This window comes from Alexandromys fortis, unplaced genomic scaffold, assembly GCF_014885135.2.
Source record: "Alexandromys fortis isolate MF-2015 unplaced genomic scaffold, M_Fortis_MF-2015_v1.1 scaffold_67, whole genome shotgun sequence".
NCBI classification, from domain to species: Eukaryota; Metazoa; Chordata; class Mammalia; order Rodentia; family Cricetidae; genus Alexandromys; species Alexandromys fortis.
In genome coordinates this window covers 257,854-274,484 of record NW_026067945.1, presented here as the reverse complement: position 1 = coordinate 274,484, position 16,631 = coordinate 257,854, and the positions used below count along the sequence as shown (strand labels likewise).

The 16,631-nt window shown below is 46.1% G+C and overlaps 1 protein-coding gene across 2 annotated transcripts in view; it reads right to left on the bottom strand.

The window, feature by feature from the left end:
* The window catches only part of Trpm1 (transient receptor potential cation channel subfamily M member 1), a 95,816-nt gene that overhangs the window by 15,560 nt on the left and 63,625 nt on the right, over positions 1-16,631 (bottom strand). The window contains exons 16-23 of one of the 2 annotated variants that reach the window (XM_050149125.1): positions 15,806-16,098; positions 13,384-13,612; positions 9,773-9,895; positions 9,060-9,191; positions 7,160-7,288; positions 4,247-4,498; positions 1,566-1,758; positions 98-118 (exon numbers count right to left, since the gene is read on the bottom strand). In XM_050149125.1, the coding sequence (XP_050005082.1) occupies positions 98-118; positions 1,566-1,758; positions 4,247-4,498; positions 7,160-7,288; positions 9,060-9,191; positions 9,773-9,895; positions 13,384-13,612; positions 15,806-16,098 (1,372 nt within the window). The remainder of the gene's footprint in view (positions 1-97; positions 119-1,565; positions 1,759-4,246; positions 4,499-7,159; positions 7,289-9,059; positions 9,192-9,772; positions 9,896-13,383; positions 13,613-15,805; positions 16,099-16,631) is intronic. The other variant, XM_050149126.1, reaches the window with a different exon arrangement.

Genomic DNA, 16,631 nt, shown 5'->3' with positions numbered 1-16,631 from the left:
TTAAAACTAGGATAAGACCATCAGTAAACAAATGAGGAAAAAGATTACTTAGGAAAACCCTTCACAAACTCACCCCACCAATTCCATGTGAACTTACGGTTGATTTCCATGGCGTAGACTAGACAGTCATTGGATATGAAGTTTGCGTTTTGTTTTTCAATTGTCCCAGGAGGGGAGAAAAGAAAACAAGATGGTGGGTGAGAGGAACATCAAATAATTTACCAACACAAGAATCACTTTGCTGCTAAGATACACAAAGACTCAAGCCTGCTAGAATAAATGTACCTATTATTAATTCTGAGAAATAGATTTCATGAATATCCATCTAGCCATATGTCTATAAACAACAGTGTGAGCTCGGGAGTTAAGCGCTGGGAAGGCATGATGTTGCTTCAGATGATCCTTTGAACTTTCAAGTGTGACAATCAAGCATTCCCTGTATCCTGCCATGAACATCTCAGCAGCGCAAATAGAAGCAAAAGTAAGGAGAAGCAGTCAGACGAAGAGCTGAAAACCTGCGCTGAATGATGTTACTGAAAAAGTATAGTCTTTTTGTTTACCTCATTATTGTCTCTCATTAGCCAATGTGATTAAAAGCACAGCTATATCTGAAGTCCCAAAACTTCTGTCTGTTTGCTTTAAATATATATGTTTAATTAAATTTGGGTTTAGACCAATTTCTCACATGTATACAAGGTGTACCAACCACTTCCATCCCCACCTTTCTATTTTTTCCTGTCAACCTCCCCTCCTCCCCACAAATCTCACTTTCCTATTTATTCATTCATTTTAACCCACTTAGATTAATCAGGACAACCTGTGTGACAATGAATTTGGAGCTAATCTTTCGGGTCTGGTGGGCTCAGCAGAGAACACAACTACAGACAGTGATTCCTGCCCTCCCCTGCCTTTCCCAGAATCTACTGATAGCCAATAGTTCAGAGGTAAAGGATCACTGTGAACATCTCCTGTTTCCTCATCTTGTTGGTAGTCCTTGTCTGGTGTGGTCCCTGTGCAAGTAACTGCAGTTGTGAGAAGTTGTGTAAGAGCTGCATTGACTCCAGAGAATGGCATTTTGTAGCGCATCCTTCACCCCGTCTTCATGACATAAAGGGAGGGGAGCAAGAGGAGTAATGGAGGAAGCTAAGATAAATTTTCTCTCTTATAATATGTATATGCATACATATTAAATATATCCACACCTATGTAATATGAAAGCAGAAATGGAGCTATTTGAAGGGAGGAAGTGACCAATAAAAGAGGGGAATAAGGGACAGGAGGATACTGGGAGAAGGACAAATAAGAGCAATGTACAATGTATGTAATGGGAAAAATGTCATAATGAAGTCCATTCTTTGGTATGCTAACTAAAACACAATAGAAAAAACAGGGAATAATACATGCTTACATAGGCTAAGATATTTTCAAATCTTATTTTTTCATAAAATAATCCAGTGCCTATGGCAGAATGAAAAACACTTTACTTCCAAATTAATGAGTGTTCTTTTATTAACACGCAGCTAAGTGATGATCATCTGCCCTGGAAGCAGGGAAGAGAATCTTACTATGAATTCTAGTCTTACGGTCTATCTGGTCTGCAAACACCTCTCCGTAGATCATCCAGTAGGGCATGTAGAAGATGTTTCGAGCCAGCTTCCAAGAAGGCTTCTCCTCTGGGTGCAAGATGGCTTGGCGAGCTACTCCAAAACTCATCAGCACCACCAGCATGATGACCACAAAGTACAGCATGTCGATCATCTGTGTAGGAAGAACATGCATTCCTCAATACTGACTCGTGGACCACATTCACCTTGGCTCACGCTATTGTGCTCCCCGAAGGTGTCAGTTTAATTGTGATAAAGAAAAGCTTCTTTCCCATCTTTCTTCCTAACCCACAGCCCGGTAGCTTTTTATAGCCCATGCAAAGCTTGTGTCTTATTCCAGAGCCCTGATGCCTTCATCTGCTTGGGTTCATTCTTGCTTCTCTTATTGCTGCCCATTGCTCCAGTTCAGTTCTAGAATGCTCCTTACTAAAGGCATTTGAATGTTTTCTGGTTTGCACCTAGAATACTTCTCACTAAAGGCTATGTGTTAAAGGCTTAGTTTCCAGGTTGACGCTATTGGTCAAGTCCAGGACAGAGATGGAACCTTTGAGATGTGTGGCTTTGTTGGAGATCCTTAAGTCATCAGGATGGTGATTGGACCCCATCTCATTCCTCTTTCTTTCCTTCTTGCCTTATGCTGTAAGCATGTTTGCCGCAACATGTATTCCTGCCATGAGGAGCTTCTGTGACACACACCCAAAGCCACAGGCTCAGTCAACCATGGCTGTGACCTGTAATAGATGTTTTCTTTTATAGGTTGTATTTTCTTACAGTGACAAAAGCTAAGTGACACACCCCTACACAGATGTTCTGGTAATTCTAAGTGCAAAGAGAGAAAGGGCTGGCCATGGTGGCACACATCTTTAGTACCAGCACTTGGGAGGCAGAGGCAGGGGGTGCTCAGTGAATTTGAGGCCCTGCATGGTCTATGTAATGATTGTCATGTCGGTCAAGGCTACATAACAAGACCCTGTCTTACAAACGAAAAACAAAGAGAGGCAGGGAGGCCGCATCAGAAAACATGGGGGTTTCTAGGAACAACAGCAAGAGAGTATTCTTCTTAGAAATAAAGGCATGAATGCTGAGTGGAGAGTGCTCCAGATGCTAGACAGATTGAACCCCACTTCCCTCCTTTTATGTGGTGCTATAGACTGAACTAGGGCCTCACACGTTCTAGGCAGGAACTGAACTACACTGCCAGTGCTAAACTACTGTAACCCCCAATGTAAACAACCCCCCTTTTTATATGCATGGTGCTTTGCCTCCAAGTTTCTCTCCATCACATGTACGCAGCGCCTACAGAAAGTGTCAAATCACTTGGGACTGAAGTTACAGACAGTTGTGGCCAACATATGGCTTCTGGGAACCGAATGAACTCAGGTTCTCTGCAAAAATAGCCAGTGCCCTTATTCATTGAGCCATCTCTCTAGTTCCTATAATCCCCAATTTTGAATGTTCCCGAGCATTCGGGTCCTTCCTGCAATTAACTAAACAATACGTCCTGTAGCTCAAATATACTCGCTCTATTGAGGGATTTAAAAATAATTATTATTCTGTTATCCTATTTCTTGATTATTGCATAACTTAGAAGGTCGCCTTTCTTCTGTACTAGCCCTAACACAAACTAGTTTAGTTATGTAAGGACAACTTGCTGGGTCATAGGTAGTCTTACATTCTGTGGCCTGTTCTCAAATAAACGCCATCATGGTTGTGTCTCAAACTAATGGCACAAAGAGCATACAACCACCACCCCAGGGCAGAGCACACGAGACAGAGTGTGTTGGGTTATAGAGGTAAGAGCCAGGCTTGGGCCTTATTGCCACTGGCTTCTGCCAGAGGTGAGGAAGTTAGCAATCTGAATTGTCTATGAAAGCATTCTGAAATGGATGAAACTTCCTAACATATGAAGTCCACATCCTGCCGTGAAGAGTTTCTATGATGGTTCCAGCCCCCAAGAGGCAGAGCAAGTATATTGAGATACAATTATTGCTGCTGAATTACTTTTTAAAAAATTTTAAATATTATACTCTATGTGTATGGTGCTTTGCCTGTATGTGTGTCTATGCATACAGTGCACTCTGAAGCCAGAGAGGGTATTGGATCCCTGATACCGGAGTTACAGATGGTTGTGAGCCACCATGGGGGTACTGGGAATTGAAGCAGTTGGTGCTCTTAACTATTGAGACATCTCTCCAGCCCCCCCCCCCCCGACACTGAACTCTTACTACATATAAGAAACTTAGGCCTTCTTATGTCCTGGGACAGCAAAGCAAATTCTTAGAGAAGTGGTGAATATTTTCCTTTCTCTTCCTATCAAAATATAATCAGTACAAAATCAGAACAAATTTGATAAATGATTGATCATCCTACAGTTTAAATATGCTATGGAAGGAAGAATATGTCATATATTGAGTTCCTAGTACAGAATCAGAGATAAATGTCTATATGTGTGTGTATAAGAATCGTCAACTCCTGGTTTCCCATGGGAATTTATTAAGATATCAACACCTAGTGTAAATGTACATGTTAAAGCAGCTGCAACGGAAAGACCAAGTGAAATCAAAGGAAGCCACACCCAAGCCTGGCCCAGCATTCTAATGCCAGCCAAGCTATGTGGTTACTCATGGGGAGCTATTACTAACCATCTTTCCGATCATCATCACGTACGGACCAAGGTATTTGTTGACACCAAAGATGTCTAACACTCGGATGTACCAGAGGATGATGTCCACACAGTAGATGACCCGGCCGTAGCCCATGTAAGGCTGGTTCTGGAGGCGCAGGATTGCCCCGACCATGAACATAGAAATGGCCACGAGGTCTGTGATGTTCCAGTACTCCTGGAGCCACACTTTGATTTTCTGGCTGAGTTTGCCTGGTTCCGACATGAGGATCTAAAAGTAAACCCCAAAGAGCAGTAAGTGGAGAGGGTCCTATCAGAAACCTCATCTTCATTGGAATCTAGGAAAGATAAGAATGCTGGGACAACCCGGGCGGTGGTGGCGCATGCTTTTAATCCCAGCACTCGGGAGGCAGAGGCAGGTGGATCTCTGTGAGTTCAAGGCAGCCTGGTCTACAAGAGCTAGTTCCAGGACAGGCTCCAAAGCTACAGAGAAACCCTGTCTCGGGGGGAACAAATGCTGGGACATTTCAGGGCATCTGAGCCCTTTGTGACTCAAGATCTCCACACATGAATTTTTCAGGCCAAGGGTATATCTAGAGGGGGAAATTCCATGGGATCCTCTGTATTCTTCGAGTCAGGGATTTTGTAGACACGGGAAATGCCTTCCAGATTGTCCCCTTCTGACTGTAATTAGAGCAGCTGCCTTTGATTCCCTTTTTAATTACCTGGACTTGTGCCTACTGACTCACATTCCAGAACTGTAAAGAAGGAAAACGCTAGAGCAGGAGCAAGTCCTGTTACTGCAGAGGGATGACCCACCTGGCGGAGAAGGCTGGATGGGGCTGGGAAACACAGGCTTGCCAAAATTTCTTCTCAAGTTAGACATGAGAAATCAGAGAAAGTTGAGCCAGATTTTTTTTCCTCCTGCTTGAGATATTATCCTTTTGCATCACCACTGACTTAAAGGACTCTTCCACAGTGGTGCTGTTCCGCCAGCAGAATGCACAGCCATGCCCTTGCAGTCGTGACAGGCACAGTGGAGGCACGGCAGGGGACAAGGCAGCCATGCCAGTGTACCCTTTCAACTTTGAAAATCATGAGTAGATCCCTGGATCCAAGGGCCAGTGCGGTATCGACCGTCTACCAACCAACCTAGAAGGGCTCACTGTCTCAGCAAGCCACGTGTGCTGGCTGACAGCTGTCCCGTCTTTCCCGGAACAATCCTGGTAGGATCCAGATCTTGATGGAGGGTGAGCAAGATGGCTCAGTGGGTAAAGACACTTGCCATACAAGTCTGGTGACCTGAGGTTGATCACCTAGGACCCACATTAAAAGTAGAAGGATAAAACTGGCTTCCCCAAGTTTCCCTCTGACTTCTCCATGCGCCCCCAATTATATAAAGGTAAGACCGGCACCTTGGGAAGTCTCGGGTGGAACAGCTGTGGAAACCTAATGGAGCCCAGCTAGAGAAGAAACAGTGGGAGTCACGGAAGAGGATGGAGTGTAGAATTCTCAGCACTCTTGATTGCCCTGCTCTCACTTGACGACGACATCAAACTTATTCTACTGGGTGGGGTCAATAGTCATTACAAGATAACGGTATTGGTCCTGTGTCCATTGGGTCAAGGCCGGCAACCTGTGCTGTGTGCTTCTTCACTGTGAGCTCATGTTCTGCCTAGATATAACTTGCTGTTTGTGAGTGAATGCATTGTCAGACTTGTGGGTGACAGCCCATCCCAGATAGCGCTTCCTTTGCCGTCTGCGGAAACTGACGCTTGGCTTTCCATTTTAAATAAAAGACCTGGTTGATGTGAGCCACGTGCGAGAGCATGCCTGTTCTTTTACAGCACTTAAGTTTAAAATCCGGACCCTTCTGTTTGCAGCAGATGCTCTGGGCCCCGCCCAGGTTCCCTGGAGCCTCTCACCAGGTGGGCATGCCACCCATTTACTGCAGGTGCTGCTGGGAGGCCCGCACCTGCCCCTTTCTGGGAGGCCCGCCCTTGGGTAATTGGAGTCACCGCTGATCTGGGAGCCAAACACTGATGTGGGTCTGAAATTCCTCCCCCCCCCCCCCTTGCAGGGGTTACACAGAGAAGAGCCTCTTTCTGGAGCCACACCTCATTCAGCTCCTTCTCCTGCCTCCTTCCCCCATTCCCTCTCGCCAAGACCTCTTCTTCCATGCGCCTCTGAAAGAAGACACCACCTGTGCGAATGCACAGTGCGATGCAAAGTCCCAAGTTATAGCACCAGTCTTGTTCCCGGGGCCCGGGAGGGGGGATCTGTGAGCGAAGTGCCTGTTGGACAAGCACAAGGTCCTGCATTTAAATGTCCGGAACTCACGTCAAATCTGGACAAGATGGTGTGTGCCTATGAGCCCAACACTGGGCTTGGGCAGTGATGGGACGGGGGCTGTTGCAGAGACAGAGGAATCCTGGCTTTCTCACCAGTCAGTCTAGTCTAAGCCAACCTGTACGCTTGCCCATGCAAATGTACCCACCCACATGGATGGGTACACTCACATGCACGCACGCGCATGCACGCGTTATACACACACACACACACTTTTAAAAAGTTACCGTCTCAGTTTTAATCTCAGGTCCCAGAAGACTGCTGAAAGTTGTGGCCACTCATACTTGCTGGCTTATGTCAAGTAGCTGGCAGAATTTGCTATACCTCTTCCATACACTCGAACCTATTTTTTTGTTATCATGCTAAGTATTTACGTTGCTTTGTGTTTTGAACTGTGAGTTCAAAGTCAGTCAGAAGGAGGAGGCATGCACATCTGAAGCAAGCAAATAGAATGACTCCAGACGGTGAGGCCTCACAGGGAAGGCCCTCGGGCAGCCACCGTCTGCACATTGCTCTGCATCAGTAACACCTGAAACCGAACCCAGCAGTTAGTGGAGGAGGGATCATTCTTTTTGATAATCACCTCTCGTATTTTCTCTAATGCCAGGCTCACAATGTAGGAGATGACGATCCACTCTTGAGGGGAGGGCCATCCATCCATCCGCACCAGGATAACATAGTTAAACAGCAGCAGGTAGCCCAAGTAGGAGATCTGAAGGAGAAAAGCCGGCGCTCGTGTCTCAGAGGTAGCATTCAGTGCTTCATCTGCAAGAGGTTCTTTCCTTCCCTGCTTAGTGGACACCCTTCCTCCCTGCCCATAACCAGTGCAGAGATTGAAGTAGGTCGGGGGCATCATACAACTTCGGGACCTAACAGGCCCTAGAGTCCATCTTTCACCATATGTTTGTCATGAAGTTGCAGAAATCATAACATACAAGGGACCTTTTTGCTAACTTGCTGGTGTGTCTTCTACATTCTGGGGAAAATGGCAAAGGTGACTTAGCCTTTCTGTCTCACACAGCTCGGTCTTAAATCTCCCATTGTAGACAGACAACGGAGAGTTTAGGAGAGAGAACATGTGGATGGATTGTCTTCTGAGGCCCTCAGCAATGGCGAAAGGGCACCCTCACTTTCCAACGACAGGTCTGTGATTTTCTGTGGCCATAACAAATTATCTTTTTTTTTTTTTTGACAAGAAAAGGGGTAGAATAGAGGTGGGTAGAAGAGGCGTTTGGCAAAGGGGCACAGCTGGAAGGAGGTTCTCTGCAGCTGGCTCTCCAAAACGGCATTGCGACCAAGCTATAGTACTCCTGCCACGACACTGGGATTGCATGTAGGTAGTGATCCATCTAAAGGATGCTCTCACCTGTTCTTGTGTCCTGTCCTGCTCTTGCTACCAGTGAGCCACATTCTCAGATAGTATAGCTCTCTGGCTAGAGAATGACTCACTAAGACCCAGCACATTGTTTGGTGAGAGCTTAAGAGAAGAAAGTCTTTGTTGCCCTTCTAGTTGTGTATCTGCATTCAGCCTTGCTATTGTTCTTATTGGAAATGCTCCCTCTGACCCATGTGTTCCCAGCCTGTGGTGCAGCCTTATAGAGCTGCGGCCTAGCGGGAGGTCAGTGGGGGTGGGCCTTTGAAGGTAGCTTGGGGACTCTGGTCCTCCTTCTACTTTCTGTTCTATTCCTATCTGTGAGAATTGTGGTTCTGCTCTGCTGCAGACTCCCAGAAGCACCAGGGCCAACTGACTACGGACGGAAACACCAGAACTATGAGCAGAAGGAACCCTTTTCTCTTTACATGTTGATCGGTTGTTGGGAGGGGGCAGGTTATAGTAACAGAGAGCTGACAGAAGCCATAGCCTTTTAAACAACCATGTCATTTTAGTGGAAAAAATGGGGTCTGTGAGTTGACTCTAATTCACAGGTCATTTTTATTTTAAACAGTTTTTACATTTACTTTTAATTTTTTTTATGTGTATGGGTATTTTGCTTGCATGTGTGTCTGGGCACCATGTGTCAGTGGAAACCAAAAGAGGGTGTTGGGCCCTTGGAACTGGAGTTACAAATGGTTGTGAACCAACATGTAGCTGCCTGGATTGAACCTGGGACCTCTGGAAAAGTAGACAGTGCTCTTATTTGCTGAGCCATCTCTCCAACCCCCGTTTTTTGTTTACTTTAAAGTCAAACAAAACTTCCCCTAGTGTCAATTACTAAAAGTATTTTTTCTTAAGCAAATAGAATGTCTACTTTGCTTAATGAAGTGGCCATGTGGGGCTAGGGTAGCCAATATTCCCGCATCTTTAAAATATATGTGACAATATATTGGGATCTAATTTTAAAGCTCTCAGTCCTAGTTTTTTTATGACTCGTTTTATCTTAATGAACCTTTGAACTCTTTTTGAAACTCTGAAATTTTTCTTGATTCTGGTATAGCTCAGTAGTCCCCACATGACCAAGGGCAGTCGTTGGGGAGAGCCATACCGTGTAAAACCAGAACTTGACAATGGGCGCATTGTAGAACTCGCAGATCTTTGTTCCAATGGGAATGCTCCTCTGCTTTTTGTGCTCACTCTCCTCATCCCCCTTTCTCGAGCCGGCGTCCGCATTTGCATCCTGGAAAATAGCATAGCATGTGGCAGGCAACCTACAGGTGTGAACAGGCTAACCCCAGCACATGGCATGCAACCCGCAGGTGTGAACAGGCCAACCCCAGCACATGGCAGGCAGTCTGCAGGTGTGAACAGGCTAACCCCAGCGCATGGCATGCAACCCGCAGGTGTGAACAGGCCAACCCCAGCGCATGGCAGGCAGTCTGCAGGTGTGAACAGGCTAACCCCAGCACATGGCAAGCAACCCGCAGGTGGGAATAAGCCATCCTCATCACATGGCAGCAGTCTGTAGGTGGGAATAGGCCATCCACAGCCCATGGCAGGCAGTCTGAAGGTGTGAATAGGCCACCCCCCCGCACATGACAGGCAGACTGCATGTGTGAATAGGTCATCCCAGCACATGGAAGGTGGCCTACAGGTGGGAACTACCCCATTCCCAGCACAAAGAGGCCTTAACAAGAGGAAATTCTTCTAGTGCCCCTATTAGAAAGCTTTCTAAGTCCATGGTAAAACAAATCTAAACACTGAAAATGAGAGCCACGTGACCCTCTTGAGTGCCACGTGACCCTCTTGAGAGCCACTGACCACATTCTCGTCTTCTTTTTCTTTTCCATCTTCATTCTCCTTGGATGTTTGATACGAGAAGTCATCATATGTTCGGAATTCCAGGAACAGGATGGTGGGTGGAAGAAGGATCCCCATGATCACCTAGGTGATGAGGAACAAACCCAGTTTTAAGCTAAGATAATGCAAGGAGAATCTAGTCTCTTTTAGTTGCTTTTTGTTTTTGTATTGGGATGAAATACCTAAGAAGACAAGTTTTGGGAGGAAAGACTTGTTTTAAATCATCATAGTGGGGAAGGGAGGAGGAAGGGGAGAGGAGAGGAGCTGCCATCCTCGTAGAGAGGGTTGGGGCCCGAGCCTGTACTTTGTGCTTTCTCCCCCCCCCCTTTATTTCATCCATTTGTAGCCTATGAACTGGTGCTGTCCACACTTTGGGGGGTCTCCCCCTTTTGCCTTAGTTAATCCTTCCTGGATATGCCATCATGGTCAACCCAGAGGTGTGCTTTACTGATTCAACGACCTTAGATACCAAAGCCTGGAGGTGCTTGTGGTCATTAAGAGACACAATATCTGCATAAAATCTACACACATCCTTCCACACACTTCGAATCATGTCTAGATGGCTGCTAACTTAATGCAATGTAAACGCCTGGTTAAAAGCGGTTCTACTTTATTGTTTGGGGAGTAAAGACAAAAAGGACAGCGTGTATACATTCAGTTCAGATATACTTACAAATAATTTCTTTTAAAAAATATCACACATCCGTCTAGTGTGTGCATGTCACATGCCAAAGTGCATGACAACTTGCTAGAGTTGATTCTCTCCTGCAACCATGTGTGTCTCAGGGATTGAGCTCAGGTTATCAGGGTTATAGCAGGCACCTTTGCCCTTTCGAAAGCCCTTAAAGGGGTTTTGATGTGTGTTCAGTTGATTTCAAGAACACGAAATCCTGGGAGCTGGAAGGCTGATTGTACTGTTGAAGCTATAAAGTTGGACAGCTCACTCTGGTCACCTAGGAGCCTGGATTGTCCCCACCCTGACGATCTGTGTCTTTATGTGCTGGGATACTTTGGTAGAACTGCAGGCTGTGAGAAGTTTGAGAATATCCACCGAATTTCTTTTTTCAAAAGAGAAACGACAAGTAATGCCGTGTGTGATCCAGACTTTAAAAAGCAACGTGTAAACATTAAATCCCCACACAAGTAAGTCGGGGTTGAGGCTTAGCTAGAATTTTGCCGGCGCGGATGTATCCAGGCTGAAGCGAATTCACTCTGCAGATCAAGCTAGTCTTAAGTTTGCAGCCTTTTCACCTCGGCCTCCTATGTAGCCAGGATCCTGGGCATGAACCACAGTACTGGCCTGGTTCTTCACCTGGTTTACACAGATCTGCTCTCCTTGTGTGTTTTCCTTGTTTTTCTGTTGCCTCATGCAAGTTAGGAACCCAGGGCCTCATGCAAGCCAGGCAAATGTTGAACCACTGAGCTACATCCTGGCTCTCCTCATATGTTCTAAAAAGCTAGATCAAGTAAAAAAATAAATTCAGATGTTAAATGTTTTTCCTATCAAAATGATGAAGATAAAGACCTTGCTTGCTTTTCTGCTGCCTTCTAGATTTCAGTACCTCGATGAGGTGTGAGGCCAATTCAGCGTTCATCATGTCACACTTGACCTGTTTTCTTTAACACTTTTAAGATCTCTTTCAGTCAGAAAACAAACTATTTGTTAATATACAAGGCTATCTACAATAGCAATACAACAGATTGGTTCTTTGTGTAGAGCTTGATAGCTAGGCATGGCATCTGTATCTGTAAGAGGTGGAGGCTCTTCTGCTAGTCACTATGCTACACAGGATGAGTGCCAATCTGAAATTTTAAGTACCCCCAAATCTGATTTCAACACAATGCCGTAAGTGGGAAATTCCACACTGAGTTAATGTAATGGGCCATAGTTAAAATTCAGGCACGCTATAAATAATGAATAAAATATACCCCAGGCTGTGTATATAAAGCGAATATGGAACAATTAATTTTGCACTGGGGCTTGAATACCATCGCCAAGATATCTTATTATGTCTATGTAAAAATTCCAGACCTAAAAAGAAGTTGAAAACACTTTTGACCCCAGATATTTTGGATAAGAGATACTGAACTTGCAGTATTTTGCCTCTATTTTCAGAGAGCCCATAAAATCGATATAATATAATCATGATATAGTTGGATTAGCTGCCAAATAAAACCTTTTCTTGAGATAACCTAAGAGTTTGTTGACTGATTTTTCTCTCAACACACCCTCTTCAAACCTTCTCATTGCTTTGTGTTCTCCCATAAGCCACGTGTAAGGACGCCATGTTGTCAGCTAAAACACAGAGGGCAGATCTGTAGTTTGACCTTTTAAGATGAATTTATTTTTATGCACATGGGTATTTTGTTTGCATATATGTCTGTGCACTATGTGCATGTAATGCCTGAGGAGGCCAGAGAGAGCATTGACTCTTCTGGAACTGGAGTTACAGACAGTGGCAAACCACTGTGGGGGTGCTGGGAATTAAACTGGAGTTACAGACAGTTGCTAATCACTGTGGGGTGCTGGAAATTAAAGTGGAGTTGCAGACAGTTGCTAATCACTGCGGGGTGCTGAGAATTAAACCTGGATCCTCTGCAAGAGCAATGAGTGGTTTAAACCACTGAGCCCCCTCCCTAGCCCCCGGGCCTGTGCTTCACTAGTAGATTGATGACCCATCTGGAGAGCATGCTCAATCGTGGTGGCCTCCAGCTGCAAACAAAGACAGCGACAAAGAACAATGGGGCCAGAGTGTCTGCCACCTTAGTGCTGGTCCTGTCCCGTACTGACCAACTCAGACCCTGGGCAACTTAATCTCTAAGCTTTGAGTTCCTCATCTGTGCAGTCAGAACCATTGTAGTGTCTCCTGCGTGGAGATGCTCAGGGGGATACAGTGGTACCCCTTATCTCTCACCACCAGGATGCCTGACATAGACAGTGCGGACCTCCATGTCCTCTGGGTGTTGCCTATGTGCCTGCAGCGTTGCCATGCTAGTAGCTAACCTAGCTAACACGCCATACATTTTACACCCTCCCGAGCAGCGTCACGGTCACCGCTCCCTTCTTTGTGGTCCTTAATAAGGAACTTTTAGGTTACTTGAATACAAGCACTGGGATGTTGTGCCAGTTGATCTGGTCACGGAGACATCTACAAGGTGACTAATGGGTAGATGCAGCATACACTGTGGATACTCTGGACAAGCAGATGATTTATGGTTTTGGGGGAGGTAGAGTGAGATCATGTGAGATTTCATCATACTGCTCGGATCGACACACAATTTACAACTCAAGCAAGAGGATCAGGGTGGAGCTCAGGGGCAGAGTCTTCATCTAGTTTACATCAGGCCCCTTATTGTCCCCCCAATACAAGCAAGCAAAAGAATCTTATGAATTGATTATTTCCTGAATTTTCCATTTAACATTTCCAGGCTGTGGGTGATGGGGTGATTGAATTGGAGGAAAATGGGCTCCTGTACCACAGGAGCGCTGTAGATGGACTAGGCTACAGCTACTGAGCTCAGCCTGGTGTCCCGTCTTGGTGATCCCAGCCCAATGACTGCCTCACACCCACCTTCAGGCCAGGGTTCTTCCGCATACGGAGCCTTCCCATCCACATGTCCGTCAGCAGCATCTGGCTGCAGGTGTGAGCAATGAAGTCCCGGTGCTTGGCTGCCACAGCCAGCTTGAGGCAGGTCGAGTTGCTCCAGTTTTTGAGCTCGTAGGTCAGAAGTTTCATGGCCACCTGCTCATCATGCTTATAAGACTGATCTAAGAGCTCCACCGCAAGCTGCCCAAAATCTCTGCAGGGAAGAAGATGTCGGTGGTGATGAAGCCAGCAGTGGCTATGAGTTTGTACTTAAATGTACGGGTCCATGGGGGATGTGCGGAGCCATAAGACACAGAACACAGGATTGAAAGTGGCTTTAATGTCCTCTTTAAGGTCTTAAGACCTGTCACCAGAGGAAGGAGGCAGCAAGTAACAGGCTTTATGATTGGTCAGAGAAGGAGCAGGTTGCTCTTCTCCTGCAAACAGGGCTTTAGGTAGACCTAATTTGTCCTTCAGGAATCGAGTGGGGCTGGTGGAATACCAGGATGGCTTGTGAGTGTTTGTTAGGTTTTGATTTTAAATGTGGCTGCTGGACATGCTCGTGCGTTGACACAAGCCAATCATTTAAACCATGTGCTTTTCTTGTATTGTGTAAGACTTCAACAGGGCATTGATTACAAGATAATTTAACATGCTCAGTGCAATGAAACAAAGTGTAGTTGTCATAGGGCCCAGAGCAGGACGTCTGATGGTTAAAGGCAGGGTAAGTGTAGGAGTCAAGGGCATGAAGAAGGTGACATAGCTGTATTTTGAAAATAGTTTGTACCTTTTTCCTCATGACCACAATTCCAATATTTAATGACAGTGATAGCCATTTCCTATCCTTTGACTTTTTTGCATGAGATGTGATTAAATTATGGACACATAGTGATCATTCCCTTCTGGTTTTGCTTCTCCATTTATAGAACATTTTATTGACATTATGAAGATGAAAATGAAGGAGGGAGAGTGGCCATTCCTGTCCCTTGAAGATTCTATAGTGTACAGTACTTTCTTGTCCTGGTCCTAGGCTGCAGGGTGACATATCACCAAGGGAGGATGCTCTAGAAGGCAGGACTGCATCTAGAATAGCTGTATCACCCAAGGTAGGTAAACATATCTCTGTTCTAAAAGTCCTTTGGGCTCATGATTTATAGAGATGGCTTTGTGGCTAAGAGCATTTATTTCTTCTGTGGAGGAGCCAGGTTCAGTGCCCAGCACCCATACAGTGACTCACAACCACCTGTAACTTCAACTCCAGGGGATTGGATGCCCTCTTCTGACCTCCTCAGACACCAAACCTGCAGGCAGGATGGTGCACACATGTGTCCGTACACACACACACACACACACACACACACACACACAAAACATTCATCCTCATAAAATAAATCTCAGAGAAAACCATTTAAAGCCTCGGGTTCTAACAGTTAGCCTACTAATCATCTTGGAAATCACTGCATCTAGAACAAAAGCAGAAGGCTTCCAAAGCCCTCAGCTGCTGGCAGGACTGCCTGACTGGATCTGCCTCAAGTTTATATGCTTATAAAGTCTTCCCTGGGCTTCGTATTTCCAGTCTGGCACGTGACAAACTTGGAAAGGGCTGGTTGCTCCTAACAACAGAAGACACGCTGAACAAGCTGGAGATCAGCGTCCCTTCTTCGCTCCATCACAGGGAAGAATTCTATATCTAGACTGCAGGGGCAAGCAGGCGAACACGGAATCATTGCTCACTGTAGCAGACCAGGGCAAACTCGGGAAACACAACATGAGCTATAACCCATGTATTGCTAAATGCTTGCTGTGGCCAAGTCCAAATGGGATCAAGTCCAGGGCCCTACCCAGCCAGGTTCTGACAGCGAATGTACGGAACAACCCCTCTTCCAACAGGGGGAAGGGGAGAGGAGCCACATTAAAATCTGGGAGTAATCTCTGCCCTCCTTTTCCAGGCCTGCCCCGGGAGAAATGAGCTAAACAGAAAACCTAGCCTACTGTGAGTATCTGCATGAAGGGAAAACACCAACACCAGCCCCCTTTAGCCATCTGCCCCAGCTACAGGGGAAGAAAAATCCAGAAGTCCTCCTGACGTTCAGAGCCCAGTAGTTGTGTTGAGGTTTATACAGCACAAGCAAGTGTCTCTTTATGGGAATCTATTTCACTACCTTGTTAGCATAAAAGGGGCTTTGATAACTGGCATGGAAAAGCAGCAGACTAAACCAGTAACAACCCAGAAATAGCCCAGGGGACAGCAGTGAAAAATACTGACAGACATGATGAGCAGGGCGGTTTATGAGTAAGCCTCAATCACAACGGTCCTCATAAGGGGAAGCTCAGCGGCCATGCCTTCAAGGCGAGAGGCACCAGGGCAGCAGCCAATCTGGGCCTCACATTCCTTCAGGCTCCTCACTTGGAATTGTTGTCCAGGTCCTGAGAGATGTCATCTACCAACTCGCTCTCGGAGGACTCATGGGCCATGGCCTTGTAGAGCTTGCAGGCCACCAAGGCCTTGGCCATGCTCTCCTCCCCGCGCTGCCACAGGAAGACGGCCATCTTCTGGCGCTTCATGAGCACGGCCCACACCATCAGCTCATGAAACGGGTACTGGAACCGACTCACGGCCGGGTCGTCCACGTCGATGTCAATCTCTTCCTCTTTCTTCTTCTTCTTTTTCTTCTTCCCTTTGGCTGGGGGTTCATCATCCTGGGAGGAAAGAAACACGGCTTCTTAAAAAAATGGCTCTTCTTAAATCGACCACAAATTAGCTCTTCAGGAGCTACAGGAGAGAGGAAGGCTTCCGTGTCAGAAGCAGCAGAGAGACTTGGTGAGCCCCAGGCTTTGGGCTCCACTCTGCATACTGATTCCTTTGAGAAGGCCCTGCGTGTTTACTATGAGAAGCCAAGTGATCTGAAAAGGAAGGCTGTTATTTGAGTAACTTATCCCACCGGGTCAGCAGCTGTTTTTCCCCAGAAGGTTTAAACCAAGGAGACAAAGCAAACAGCTGAAAAACCTCCCCATAAACTAAATACAGATAGCCCGACAGGAAAGGTGAAGTCACCCTTTGTCTCTTCAGGGACATCTTCCAACACAGCTGAACACTGATACTTGTTTGTAAGATATAGCTGAGCTAGGAACTGATGGAGACAGTGTATGGGGCCTGGTAGCACAGGCCTGTAATTCCAGGTAACCCGGAGGCTGAGGCAGGGCTCAGCAAGGTCAAGACCTTCCTGGGCTAC